General features: G+C 40.6%; 1 protein-coding gene across 1 annotated transcript in view; it reads left to right on the top strand.

Annotated features, from left to right (window-relative positions):
- wnk4 (WNK lysine deficient protein kinase 4) overlaps window positions 1-14,842 on the top strand; it is a 62,005-nt gene that overhangs the window by 32,426 nt on the left and 14,737 nt on the right. The window contains exons 5-10 of the mRNA XM_008113161.3: window positions 2,589-2,677; window positions 3,473-3,692; window positions 5,538-5,871; window positions 6,665-6,774; window positions 7,714-7,772; window positions 9,305-9,446. Of these exons, the coding sequence (XP_008111368.2) occupies window positions 2,589-2,677; window positions 3,473-3,692; window positions 5,538-5,871; window positions 6,665-6,774; window positions 7,714-7,772; window positions 9,305-9,446 (954 nt within the window). The remainder of the gene's footprint in view (window positions 1-2,588; window positions 2,678-3,472; window positions 3,693-5,537; window positions 5,872-6,664; window positions 6,775-7,713; window positions 7,773-9,304; window positions 9,447-14,842) is intronic.

Here is a 14,842-nt window from a genome sequence, read left to right as displayed (position 1 = left end):
TCTGCAAAGCTTGGATTGACACCTTTCCATTATGAGTTCAACCCCATACACTGTTCACATGTGTCAAAAAGGAGTAGGAAAGCTTTCCGGTAATAGGATTTCAACAAATCTGGAACTATTTGGTGAAGGTTTGGGCATTAGGAAGAAGGAAGTTGAAAATCAGTGAAATTTTTGGGCCCAGTAAAGAAAAGTGTCAGGTTGTCATGTCATGGGATTCCTCTGACATATAACTGATGAGACAGAAGCTCCAATGCAACCCAACTTTAGATTTTGAGCAAGTGCTTTCCTGGTGAATTCAAATATTTCTGTGTTGCTCTAAGGTCCTAACTACACTGCCAGATAAAATTCAGATTATCTGCTTTAAACTGGATTATGTTAGTCTACACTGCCACATAATCCAGTTCAAAGCAAATAATCTGGATAATATCAGGCAGTGTAGATGGGATCTAAGACTGGACACTTATCGTCTTCTGTGCTTTTTTAAAAAGTAGGAGGCTGAGAGCAACTTGGTGGGCCAAACATTGGAGTTGTCTAGACTGTGGAACTAATGCAGTTTGATACTTTAGCTTGCACACTACTATGGAATCATACAAGTTGTCATTTTTCAAAGCCTTTATCTTAGCTGCCAAATAATGCTGTTGCCTCACCAAATACAACTCCCATCATTGCACAGCATTGAGCCATAGCAGTTGAAACGTTGTCAAACTGTATTAATTCTACAGTATAGCTGAACCCTAATACCGAATAGAATCATAGAGTTGGAAGGGACCTCATGGGCTGTACAGTCCAACCCCCTGCCAAGAAGCAGGAAAATCGCATTCAAAGCACCCCCGACAGATGGCCAATGTCATGTTTTTAAAAGATGAAGGCAAGATACCGATATGTTCATTTAGATCTCTTCTTTTGTTTCCTTTTGATTCTGCTTCTCTATTCAAACCTATTTCAAAATACTTTTCTTTGACTCAGATGTTCACTCCCCTTTGTCCAAGGCCTTTCAAACTATACAATTGCAGCAATTTGAATTCACTTTAATTGCCATGACTGCATCCTGTGGAATCATGGTATTTGTAGTCTTGTGAGGTATTTAGAATTCTGTGGCAAGTGGCATTTGCTCCTACGTAGACTGCAAATTCCATAGGATGCAACCATGGCAATTACAGGGGAATCGCTGCTTTATAATTGTGTAGTGTGAAAGCACCACAGGTGACTGGATCATTTGTGGTCACTCAGGAACCTTCCACACAGGCATATCATCCAGAATATCAAGGCAGATAATCCACGATATCTGCTTTGAACTGGATTATCTGAGTCCACTCTGCCATATAATCCAGTTCAATTTGGATTTTATACAGCTGTGTGGAAGGGGTCTCAGATATGCCGTGGAGTGTAGGACACAAGTTGTTGAGAAAATATAGTAAACAGCTGTGCTCTCCAGGACAGAGCTCAATAGCTTCTGATGACTCTTCAAGTGTGTTGGGTGGAAGACCAATTCACCCAATACAAAGCCAAGAGGTTACCAGATATGGAACCAACTACATCTAAATTGGATTGTTGTATGTTTTCCGGGCTGTATGGTCATGTTCTATTTATTATTTATTTATTTACAGCATTTATATTCTGCCCTTCTCACCCCGAAGGGGACTCAGGGCGGATCACATTACACATATAGGCAAACATTCAATGCCTTTTTAACATAGAACAAAGACAAGACAAACATAGTCTCCGAGCAGGCCTCGAACTCATGACCTCCTGGTCAGAGTGATTCATTGTAGCTGGTTGCAGCTGGCTTGCTCTCCAGCCTGCGCCACAGCCCGGAGCCCAATACCCCTTCCAAAGAAGAAGAGGGTACAAACTATAAGGTAAGAAGTTGGGTAGCAATTTAGATGTATTGTTGAAGGCTTTCATGGCCGGGATCACAGGGTTGTTGTATGTTTTCCGGGCTGTATGGCCATGTTCTAGAAGTATTCTCTCCTGATGTTTCACCTGCATCTATGTCAGACATCCTCAGAGGTTGTGAGGTATGGAAAAACTAATGAGGATGCCTGCCATAGATGTGGGCGAAACGTCAGGAGAGAATACTTCTAGAACATGGCCATACAGCCTGGAAAACATACAACAACTCTGTGATCCCGGCCATGAAAGCCTTCAACAATACATCTAAATTGCTACCCAACTTCTTACCTTATAGCTTGTACCCTCTTCTTCTTTGGAAGGGGTATTGGAAGTGGGCTGTGTTATCTGCCATTGCCATAAGCCTGTCTCTAGCCAGGTTTTTTTTTCGTGTCAGGAGTGACTTGAGAAACTGCAAGTCGCTTCTGGAGTGAGAGAATTGGCCGTCTGCGAGGTTGCCCAGGGGACGCCTGGATATTTTGATGTTTTACCATCCTTGTGGGAGGCTTCTCTCATGTCCCCACATGGAGCTGGAGCTGATAGAGGGAGCTCTAGCTAGGTGATGGGGTATATTGTCTGTGCAGAATGTTTCTCATATGAAACAAAGAATTTGGAAGCTTCATGCTGCTTCCAGTTTTGCCACCCCATCCACTCCCTGGCACTGTTTGAGCCTACCTCTTTGTCTCCTCTCACTTCAGGGCCTGAAGCCCAACAGCTTTGCCAAGGTGAAGGTGCCTGAGCTGAAGGAGATCATTGAAGGCTGCATCCGGATGAAGAAGAATGAGAGGTACGAACCAGCACAGCCACTGACAATGGCCTGCATTGTGTTCCTTATTAAATAAAGTAAGTGTAGGGGATATGGCTTTTATTAATCATGTGTTCAGATGGTATATTCTTCTGTAAAATTCCAGTCCTTGGTGCAGGCAAGAAAAGGAAGTCCTGTTGGATGTTTGTGTGGTAAGATTGGAAACTGGGATACATAACTGAAGATAAGAATATAAAAGATTGCACTTGTGTCTTATTTGTCACGTCACATTGCTTTGTTTTTTAAAATTATTTGTGAGAAGAATCCGGCTGTACCAGACCAATGTATTCTTATGCATTTTTGTTTACATTTTTCCACCGGATAAAGTTATTTTGCACACATTTTTTGCACACATGTCCATGACTAAAGTTCTAAGGACATGCCTGTGTGTGTGTATATATATATATATATATATATATAGGCATGTTCTTGCCACTTTAGTCATGGACATGTATTAAAACAGACATATGCATGAAGTTTTTAAAACACCAAAGTCTTGAAAATGTACACATTTCTAATACAAGATTAGCTGCATTCCACTGTGAGTTGTGGAAGGTGTGAAATTGGTATTTCCTGTTGGAGATACAAATCCAATTCTTTACTTTTCCATTTCTATCCATGACAAGTAGTGCTTGAGAGACCTGTTCTCCAAAAATGGTTTAACCCCTTTTATAGCGACCAATGCTAGAGGCATTATTCATACAGCACTTATGTACTGGGCACAGCATACTTATTTTTACCTGGTTTTTCATTTCATTCTCTATTCCCTCCATGCAGATACACCATCCAGGATCTTCTGGATCATGCCTTCTTCCAGGAGGACACAGGGGTTCATGTAGAGCTGGCAGAGGAAGATGATGGAGTCAAGTCCAACCTGAAGCTTTGGTTAAGGATGGATGATACAAAAAAGCTGCATGGAAAATATAAAGACAACAATGCCCTGGAGTTTCATTTCGAGCTCTACAAGGATGTGGCCGAAGAAGTTGCCCAGGAAATGGTACATCTTGCCGTAATTCATAGGGTGGGGTGGAGAAGTGAGAAGATTGATTCTGGTTGTCTAAGAATGATGAGACTTTGTGGAGGACCAGAGTGGAAAGAACTAAAAAGGAGAGGTGCCCCAAGGCTCATAGTGACCTACCAGCAACTGGAAGCTATCTCCTCCGATCCCAGAAATGGAGAGCCCTGGATAGTGACTGTAGACCTCCATTAGATTTGGATTGCAAATCCCATAATCCATCTCCATTTGCTATGTTAACAAGTGCAGAGAGAAACTGTAGGCATAAAACATTTTGAAGACCACATTGCTGATGTAAAGACAACCCTGAACTCTCTGATTTATTTTCTTCTATCTTCCTTCAGCTCTTTCTGGGTTGAGCTGTCATACTAAACACATGTTTATGAGGCTGCCTCTGAGCTCAGTTTAAGAGTAGGGCTGCAGTACAACCCTTAGAATAGTTACATTACTTTAAATTATTTATTATATGCTTAAAAACAAAAACAAAATAATATTTTTCACACAAAGAAAAAATAAAAAGGGGGTGAGGTTTGTGGAACTCAGATTAGGGACCCTTCCACACAGCCATATAACCCAAAATATCAAAGGCAGAAAATCCCACAATATCTGCTTTGAACTAGGTTATCTGAGTCCACACTGCCATATATTCTAGTTCAAAGCAGATAATGTGGGATTTTCTTCAGCTGCATAGGAGGAGTCTAGGATTATATAAATGTCTACTATATTACCGAGGAAGAGGTAGGGCAATGAGGAGGAAGAGTACTTAGGTTTATTATAATTATTACAGCTATAACTTCAACTTAGGAGTGGACAAGTTGTTGAGAAAATATAGCAAACAGCTCTATGTAACTCTGTGTGTGTGTGTATGTGTGTATAATAATTGTGTAGTGTTAAAAAAGAAGAGAATGTGACAATGTAATAAAGTGAACTTTTATTTATACCATATTAATTTACTAACAAAGGGAATTGAATTTCTTAGATTTATACGGCAATAGTTAAAATTAAATAAAATACATGTAAAGAACTGGAAAGGAATATTGGAAGAGCACCGAACAGTATGATAAGTTATGACCACGGGCCCTTCCGCACTGCTCTTTATCCCACGATCTGATCCCAGATTATCTGTTTATCCCAGGTTATCTGGCAGTAGAGACTCGTATATTTCAGTTTAAAGCAGATAATCTGGTTTCAGATCCTGGGATAAAGAGCAGTGTGGAAGGGCCCGTGGTCATAACTTATCATACTGTTTGGTGTTCTTCCAATATTCCTTTCCAGTTCTTTACATGTATTTTATTTTATTTTAACTATTGCCGTATAAATCTAAGAAATTCAATTCCCTTTGTTAGTAAATTAATATGGTATAAATAAAATTTCACTTTATTACACTGTCACATTCTCTTCTTTTTTAACACTACATAAATATTATACACACACACACACACGGAGTTACATTTTTTACTACACTTCTCAGAACCCGCCTTCTAGGAGTAACTATGCTAACTGAAATGATGGGAATTGTAACCCAACCTATCTGGAGAGCAACCAAGTGTAAGAAGCCTAATATAGAAGACCTTTCAAGAGTTTCAATACTGTTTTATCACGCCATTGATCTAGACACATCTGTCAATGATATGGAAAGTCATTTTAATTACACTTTTAAACACTCAAGTTGGACCATGGAAAATTACACTAGTCCCTCTCAGTGGACAAGATCCTGCTTCCGGGAGTGTATTGGGGTCTGCTAGACAGTGATGTGTAGACTTGGTTTAACAGGCTGTTCTTACCCTCTCTCTCCCTCTCTATTGATCCCACCCACTTCCCATGCAGGTGGTCTTGGGTTTTGTGTGTGAAGCAGACTACAAGCTGGTGGCCAAAGCTGTACGTGAGCGGGTCCTTGCCATCAAACGCCAACGTGAGAAAGCCAAACGGGCTCAGGAGGAACTGAAGCAGCTTGAACAGACACCAATCATGGCTCCTGATATCCTGCATTTGCTGGATCTGGATTCACCACCGCCTCTCAGTCCTGCCCAGCCATCGGCACCCACCACACCTGGCTCTGGGGACTCTGCCCTTGGTCCAACCTTCCCCCCAGAGCCAGAGGAACCAGAAGTTGACCAGCACCAGCCCTTCCACTTTCAGCCTGGCTATTCGTCTGCCACATGTAATTACATTTCATGCTCTGTCATCCCAGAGATCTTCTGTATATCAGTCCTTTTACAGCAGGGGTGGGAGGCATTCTGCATGCATCCTTTTACTGGGGATCATAGCCATTTTGCATGGCACTACATTTTGGTGCCATGCCTTTAAAAAAAAAACCACAGAAATTTAATGAAGCACTAGACAAGCTCCCTGGCTGAGAATTCTTCCCTAAACTGCAAATTCCAGGATCCTTCAAGATGTTACCATTGCAATCAAAATGGAATCATAGTTCTATTATATACAGTACTCCCTCTGTGGGAATTAGGGATACAAGGTACCTGCAAAAGTTGAAAAACAGTGAAACTAAAAAAAATTCAACACTATTTTTTTCACAGAGGCCCTTCTACACTGCCATATACTCCAGATTATCAAAGTAGATTATCCACATGATCTGCTTTGAACTGGATTATATGAATTTGCATTGCCATATAATCCAGCTCAAAACAGATAATGTGGATTTTATATGGCAGTGTAGAAGGAGCATGAGACAACATTTCTCTAGGCATTTTCAAGTCCTGCAGCACAATTCTATGGTCAGCTTCTGCTGGAAGGTGACCCCAGAATTGCACTGGATGACCTAGATCCCTTCTACACTGCCATGTAAAATCCAGATTATCTGATTTGAACTGGTTTATATGGCAGTGTAGACTTACATGGAGAAAAGTGATCAAGGGAGTGCATGTTCTGTGAAGCTATAAACCTTGACACCATCTCCCTTTCTCCACTAAACACGTTCTCTTTTTTCCCTCTCACAGCTGACTGTGAGACTGATGAATACCTCAGTTCGTCTGGGTTTGTGGATTTGCCTGACACTCCACAGAGTCTCTCCAGCCCAGCAGCTGGCCCTGAGCACTCTTTTGCATCGGTGAGTGGGGAAGTCCTTGGTGAGGGTGATCTCAGAATGTGGAAAAGTTTATTTTTAGGCCTAGAACTCTCAGAATCCTCTCACCCATACAGCCAAACATGTAAGACAAAACCCCAACTTTTTCAAACTCAAGGCAGTGAAATTCGAAGAAACTTGGCTCTGATCCTTGGAAAAAGTAAAGGTTGGAACAATTCCATGCAATTAATCTTTATTACGGCTCCTAAAGAATGGTTGGAAATTTTCTCAAACATATCTCAATATATTGAGATGCACTGAAAGACATCCTATGGAAAAATAGGTCAACCAACACAGATTGCTGTTTTGTTTTGTTATTTGTTTGGGGATGTTGAAATTTGGGGGACTTTCTGCAAAGTATTTATGAAGGGCTTTTAAATCAAAACAAGTACTGCATTGCGGGGGGTGGGGGTGGGCTTCTTTCTATTTTGCACTAACAGTCGTGGTTTCATGCAAAGATATTGCTGCTTTTGCACAAAATAACAATGAATTTTATAAGCCAAAAAAGTATGTAGAACTACTATAATCTTTCCCAGCAAGGAAAACTCAGGGCCTTTCCACACAATCATATAACCCAGAATATCAAGGCAGAAAATCTCACAATATCTGCTTTGAACGGGGTTATGTGAGGACCCTTCTAAAAAGCCCTATATCCCAGAATGTCAAGGCAGAAAATCCCACAATAACTATTTTGAACTGGGTTATCCGAGTCCACACTGCCATATATTCCTGTTCAAAGCAGATATTGTAGGATTTTCTACCTTGATATTCTGGGATATAAGGCTGTGTGGAAGGGCCCTGAGTCCACACTGCTATATATTCCTGATCACAGCAGAAAATGTGGGATTTTACTCAGTTGTGTGGAAAGGGCCTCATTTGCTGTTTTTGTTCTTCTAAACCCACCCTTATATTTTCCATTTGTAGACTATTGCTGTGAGTCTGCACCCAGTTCAACATAGTGACTTCTCTTCTCCTGTGGACAGGTAAGAAATATGCTAGATAATAGTTGTTATGCAGCTCACTATGAAGCTGAGGTGAGGTTGTGAAGAAAGGAAATCTTTCCACATGTTCCCTATTTCAGCATTCTCCATTGTAGCAGGATGGGGATGATGACTTGGAGCCCTTGCACACTGCACTATTATAGTGCTATGATTTAATAGCCAAGGGAATATCATCTGGGATTTGCCATTTAGGGAGAAGGACTTTTAACTGCATGTTGGAGAGCACCTTTATTCCCCCTCTAAACTGTAAATCCTGTTATTACATGGGCTGCAATCATGACAGAATGGAGTCATAGTACTACATTTAGGTGGCATGAAAGAGTCCTATGTCTCTGATTATGTGAATAAAGTCAAATTCATAGTGAATTCTTTGGGGCAAAATGCTTTATGTAAGTGCTTGATATATCATGCTACTCTTCCAACTCCTGCCACTTTTTCATCACTCAGAGAATTGTGTGCCCTGCTTTCATCCTGTCTCAGGTACAACAGTAGACCTGGGCTAGGATGTGATGGATGAAAGGATACCATCCCTTCGGCTTTTTTTTTTTTTTTTTTTTGAGGCGACAAAAAAAGCCAATGGGATTTTGGCCTGCATAAATAGGAGTAACAATCTAGGGAAGTCATGCTACCCCTCTATTCCGTCTTGGTCAGACCACACCTGGAATACTGTGTCCAGTTCTGGGCACTGTGATTGAAGGGAGATGTTGACAAGCTGGACTGTGTTCAGAGGAGGGCTTTTAAAATGATCAAGGGTCTGGAGAACAAGCCCAATGAGGAGCGGCTTAAAGAGCTGGGCATGTTTAACCTGCAAAAGAGAAGGCTGAGAGGAGACATGATAGCCATGTATAAATATGTGAGGGAAAGTCATAGGGAGGAGGGAACTTGTTTTCTGCTGCCCTGGAGACTAGGACACAGAACAATGGCTTCAAACTACAGAAAAGGAGATTTCCACCTGAACATTAGCAAGCACTTGAGAGCTGTTCAGAAGTTGAACTCCCTGCCCTGGAATGTGATGGAGGCTCTTTCTTTGGAGGTTTTTTAAGCAGAGGCTGGATGGCCATCTGTCGGGATTGCTTTGAATGCGATTTTCCTGCTTCTTGGCAGAGGGTTGGACTGGATGGCCCATGAGGTCTCTTCCAACTTTATGATTCTATGATTTTATATTAACTTCCTTCTTAATCTTTACTTCCACTTTCTTCTATTTAGCTTCTCTCTCTGAGAAGGAGTTGAAATGACTTTGATTAAAGCCAAAATGTCCTGCCCAAGGCCCTTTCTACACTGCCATATAATCCAGATTATCAAAACAGATAATCCACATGATTTACTTTGAACTGGATTATATGAGTCTACACTGCCATATAATCCAGTTCAAAGCAGATAATCAGAATTTTATATGACAGTGTAGAAGCTGCCCTAGCTAAAGTGTGAAAAGAGACTGCGGTTTGGGAGATTAAGATGCCGTGGCTCTATTGAGGGCAAAGGTTTCAATTCTTGTTTCTGTTCTCTGTAAACAGCTACACATCAGATGTGGCATCTGGCTTGAGCGATGGCTGTGAGGGTCACTCTGCAAGCGAGAGTAAGACAAAGCCCGTGCCCAAGCGGGGGTCTGGAAGGCTTCTCCGTCGCCGTGCCCGATCTCGCTTACGCATCTCCAGTGTGAGTGTTATTGTTTTGAACAACTTTATGCACTGTGTAACTAGAGATTCAGGAGCTATTATACAAAAAAGGGCAACTTTTCAAAGCCTTGAGATTGGTTGTGCTCTTCAGACTCATCAGACATATGCTGGCTTGTAAACTGTTTGTTTGGTTTTCTTCATTTTCTGATTATTATACTCTATTGAATGAAGTGTTTGAACAAGTTAGCAAGGCAGCCAAATGAACTATTGGTGATAGAAGGAAAAGTATAGCCTTCTTGTTTACTCCTTTTCATTTTTCATCAAATGTCAGGATGTAGGAAATTCATAATTGGAATCTGCCAGAGTCAAAGGGGCAAATGCAATATTCATTAGTATTTTTTATAAATATCAGACCTTGGTTTTTTAAAATAGGTTCTGTTGCTTGGTAACAGAGAGCCACGATAATATCTACTGAAAAGGCACATTATTTGGCTAACTTTGCATTCAGACTGTACTGGTGTAATGGCCCATTATGAAATGAATAATCTCTCCTACCTGCAACTAACATCAAAAATTTACCTATAGTGTGTAACATTCAAATGTTGTTGCTTGCCTTTCCCTTTTGTCTCTCAAGTATAAAAACATTTATTGAAACATACTGTGTATAGAAGCATTTCCTTCGCCTGGAAAATGTCCATAAACATGAACCCACAATTACTCTAAATGATGCAAATTCTCTGTTGAGTTTCTCTAGCATCGATTGCCTCTTTTCTCTGGCACATTTAGGACAGAAGTGTATTGGTCTTGTGTGGTTGAATATTAGCAACCAGTTTAAGGAGCTGGATTGGGATCATGGCTATTTCGCCCTGTGCTTACTAAATCCATCATATGTTAGTAAATAGGAGGAAGATCCCCATTGGGCAACACATATGGGCCCAGCATGAACATCTGGGGCCAGGTTTTAGCACAGCAGGTTAAACCACCAACTGCAGTAAATCTTGTCAATCAAAAGGTTGACAGTTTGAGACCCAGGTCAGGGTGAGCTACTGGCCTTTAGCCTAGTTTCCGTCTATCTAGTGGCTTGAAAGCAAACTGTGAGTAGATAAATAGGTACTGATCCAAAGTTCGGAGGTATTTTAAGGAAAATGCTGGCAATTCTATCATGGAGGAAGTTTATGAACAAAACTCTTCGGCAGGAAGATGGAGCGACAGCAACCTCCCCCGCCCGGTGGCCGGAACCAAACACAAGTCTCCCAAGATACCAAAGATGGGAAAAGCCTTTATAAACCTATATCAGTGTACAAAACAGCATTGAATGTTTTCTGCATATGTATGTTCTGTGATCCACCCGGAGTCCCCTTCAGGGTGAGAAGGGCAGAATATAAATACTGTAAATAAATAAATAGCACAGGCATTCTGGTATTCATTGAGGCAGAGTCTGCTTGCTATAGCATCCTTTTGTATTATTTCTGATAACATTTTGTAAGCAGATGGCAGTCACTTGGACAAGCATATGGCTATGAATGTTCACTTTATTATTTTTACTTATAAAATATATAAATATATGTTATAAATGTATGTCAATTCCAACTTAGGGCAAACTCACTGAAAGGATTCCTTGACAATATTTCCAGGATTCCCATTGCCCTCTTCTAAGGTTAAGGGAGTATAAACTTACCCAACGTTACCCAGTGGTTTTCCATAGCTACTAGGAGATTGGAACCACTCAAACCACTACATTGTGGTGGCTCGCGGGGCACACACCCACAATTACCCTTCCAAAAATGTATTATCATTTTCCACAACAATATGCTACTCAGACCTCCCTAGTATTATGGCTGCAGAAGCCATTGTATTCCTTTAATCTTTGCAGTTACGATGATGATGATGATGATGATGATAATGATAATTTAGCTGTTTAAAAGAGTGCTGAATTGCCAAATTAATACTTTGTTATGTTGTATTGGTTTAATGTATAGCCTGCTTTCCCCCCAAGAAGAGACCCAAGGGGGTCTATAACAAAGTTAAAACAAGATACAACTGAAGACTTGATAATACTAACTGTAAGCATTAAATTAGCTGTCATATAAAGAGAGCCAGCATGGTGTAGTAGTTTGAATTTTGGACAAGGACTCTGGAACCTGTATAAGAACAGAGAAAGCAATTGGTCTAATGTTGTTGAAGGCTTTCATAGCCAGAATCACTGGGTTGTTGTGTGTTTTCCAGGGTACATGACCATGTTCCAGAAACATTCTCTCCTGACGTTTCACCCACATCTATGGCAGGCATCCTCAGAGGTTGTGAGGTATACCTCACAACCTCAGAGAATGCCTGCCATAGATGTGGGCAAAACGTAAGGAGAAAATGCTTCTGGAACATGGCCATACAGCCTGGAAAACACACAGCAACCCCATTAGTCTAATATTTATAAAGTTGAGTTGATGCTATACCTTTGATATGTTTTAATCATCTGAAAGATTATTTATCATTGATAGGTTAGGTAAAGGTTTTCCCGTGACATTGTCTAGTTGTATCCTACTCTTGGGGTTGGTGCTCATCTCCATTTCTAAGTCAAAAAGCCGGTGTTGTCCGCAAACACCTCCAAGACCATGTGGCCGGCATGACTGCATGGAGCGCTGTTACCTTCCCGCTAGAGCGGTACCTATTGATCTACTCACATTTGCATGTTTTTGAACTGCTAGGTTGGCAGAAGCTGGGGCTAACAGCGGGAGCTCACCCCACTCCTCAGATTCAAACCGTCAACCTTTCGGTCAGCAAGTTCAGCAGCTCAGCAGTTTAACCTGCTCTGCCACTGGGATTCCAATTATAATTGATATGTATATGTTTTTATAGTTTTATAATAGTGTATTTTACTGTTATTGTTATGGTTTGAATCTGGCATTGAATTATTGCCATAGTTTGTAAACCGGCCTGAGTCCCCATTTGGGGGTGAGAAGGGAAGGGTGTAACTACAGTAAATAATAAATAAATAAATAAATACCGAAGTTCAAATACCCACTTAGCTATAAAAACCCAGTGGGTGACCTTGGGCAAGACACACTCTCTCAGCATCTGATGAAGGCCATAGTAAACATCTTCAGAATAAATCTTGCCCAGAAAGCTCTGTGTTGTGTGTCTTAAATTCATTTCTGATTTTTGGCAACCCTAAGGTGATCCTATCACAGGGTTTTCATGGCAAGGTTTGTTCAGAGGCAGTTTGCCTTTTACTTCCTCTGAAGCTGAGGCTGGATCTACACTGCCCTATAGCTCAGGATCTGCTCCTAGATTATCTTCCTATTCCAGATTATCTGGCAGTGTAGACTCATATAATCCAGTTCAAAGCAAATAATCTGGGATCGGATCCTGGGCCATAGGGCAGTGTAGATCCAGCCTGACTGAGTGTAACTTGCTCAGTGGGACTCAGGCCCCTTCTACACTCCCATAGAAAATCCAGATTATCTGCTTTGAACTGGATTATATGGCAGTGTAGACTCATATAATCCAGTCCCAAACTCTGGTCTCAAGTGTCATTGCTCGGCATTCAAACAGTTACACAGTGCTCGTTCGCCTTTGGGTCACCATAATTCAGAAAGAACTTGAAAGCCTACAAGAACAAATCATTTAAAAATGTCTAAAATTTAAAACAGTATCAATTCATTTAAAAGGCATGACAACAAAGATAAAAAGGCAGCACACAGACCCTATTAAAAACTTTTTGTACAAGTTGTTCATGATCAGATGTCTTTTTAAATGAAAGGGGTTTCATCTGCTAACAAGAGGAGAGTTGAGAGGGAACAAGCTTCATGGGAGGAAATTCCATGACTTCGAAGCAGCTTTCACCAATATATAGCCTTGGAAAACTCTTCCAACAGACTATAGTGGAAGTTGTGAATATGCGTTTACCCTCTACTGGATATTGGCTCAAAAAATGTCACTTGGCTGCAAGCCAGGGAACATCAGAGTGTAACCACCCTCCCCCATTTTTTCACAACCTTGGAATGAGGATTAAAATGCTTGTCTGTGCAAAGTCCCAGCCTTATGTAGTGTCCGCCTTCTTTTTCTATGATCAGAGGAATTGGATTAGGGTAACATTCAATTGTTACAGAAATATATGGTTTGCCTTCACTTGAAAAATTAAATACCTCTTGAGAGATTTGCTAAAGTGGGGCTAGATCTTGAAATTTCTGTTTTTTAAAAAGTAATAGTCCTGTGCATGTTTATGCTATTGAATTCTTATGTATGAGTAGATCTGCATTGACAACTTGATAAAGTGTTATGAGGGTGAGCCAATGTGAATCAAGGGATACCTAAATCTGTAGTTAGCTAAAAGCCTTAAAAGTCTGCATTCATAACACTATGTATATGTAACACATTTTTTGTTCCTGGGTTATACATGTTACTTAATTGGTTCTAGCATAAAAACATGGGGAAAATTTATTAAACTGCAAAAACTTTGTTTTTGTGGGATATCCCATAGCATATTTTGCTATAATTTTTCAGTGAATTTCTCCTTGAGAAATTTCTCCTTGAGTCTCAACCAATTCAACATAGTTTGTGGCAGCCACAAAAACAAAGTTTGTGGAGTAGAACAACTACTTTCAAAGTAAGTACCACACAATTAAACAGAAACAACACTTGCAAAACAGGGACAGATTTTTTCAAATTTTGTTACATAGTGTAATTATTTTTAAAAGAGCAATTATGTTGAACTGCAACTCCCAACATTTCCACTTGTTTTAGAAAAACTTGGCATTTTAAAAATTGTGTACAGTGAGCCTTTGGTATCTGCTGAATAATATACCTAAATGAATAATGTTAGCTAGACGGATAGTAGTAAAGCACATACTAAGCTTTGTCAAATCCATGTGAACTCCTTGGTTTTTGACAAATTTATGTTTTTAAAATCCATGGCCCCTTCTACACTGCCATGTAATCCAGATTATCAAATCAGATGATCCAAATTATCATGATAATCATTGCAGTGGGTTAAACCCTTGTGCTGTTGAACTGCTGACCTGAAGGTTGGCAGTTCAAATCTGTGGGATGGGATGAGCTCCCACTGTTAGCCCTAGCTCCTGCCAACCTAGCAGTTTGAAGACATGCAAATATGAGGAGATAAATAGATATCGCTTTGGGGAAAAGGCATAAGATGCTCCAAGCAGTCGGGCTGGCCACAGGAACAGGAGGTGACAACACAGGCTCCTCGGCTTGGAAATGGAGAAGAGTACCTCCTCCAGAGCCAGAGATGAAAGGAGAAGCCTTTGCCTTTGTTTGTGTATGTGTGTCTCATTGTATTGTAACAAGGCATTGAATATTTGCCTGTATCTGTTTATATACTGTAATCCGCTCTGAGTCCCCATGGGGAGAAGGGCAGAATATAAATAAAATGTTGTTGTTGCTGTCGTTATCATCTGTTTTGAACTGGATTATATGAGT

Source organism: Anolis carolinensis, chromosome 6, assembly GCF_035594765.1.
Source record: "Anolis carolinensis isolate JA03-04 chromosome 6, rAnoCar3.1.pri, whole genome shotgun sequence".
Lineage (NCBI taxonomy): Eukaryota > Metazoa > Chordata > Lepidosauria > Squamata > Dactyloidae > Anolis > Anolis carolinensis.
The sequence above is the reverse complement of the archived record's forward strand: the minus strand, read 5'-3'. Positions and strand labels throughout refer to the sequence as shown.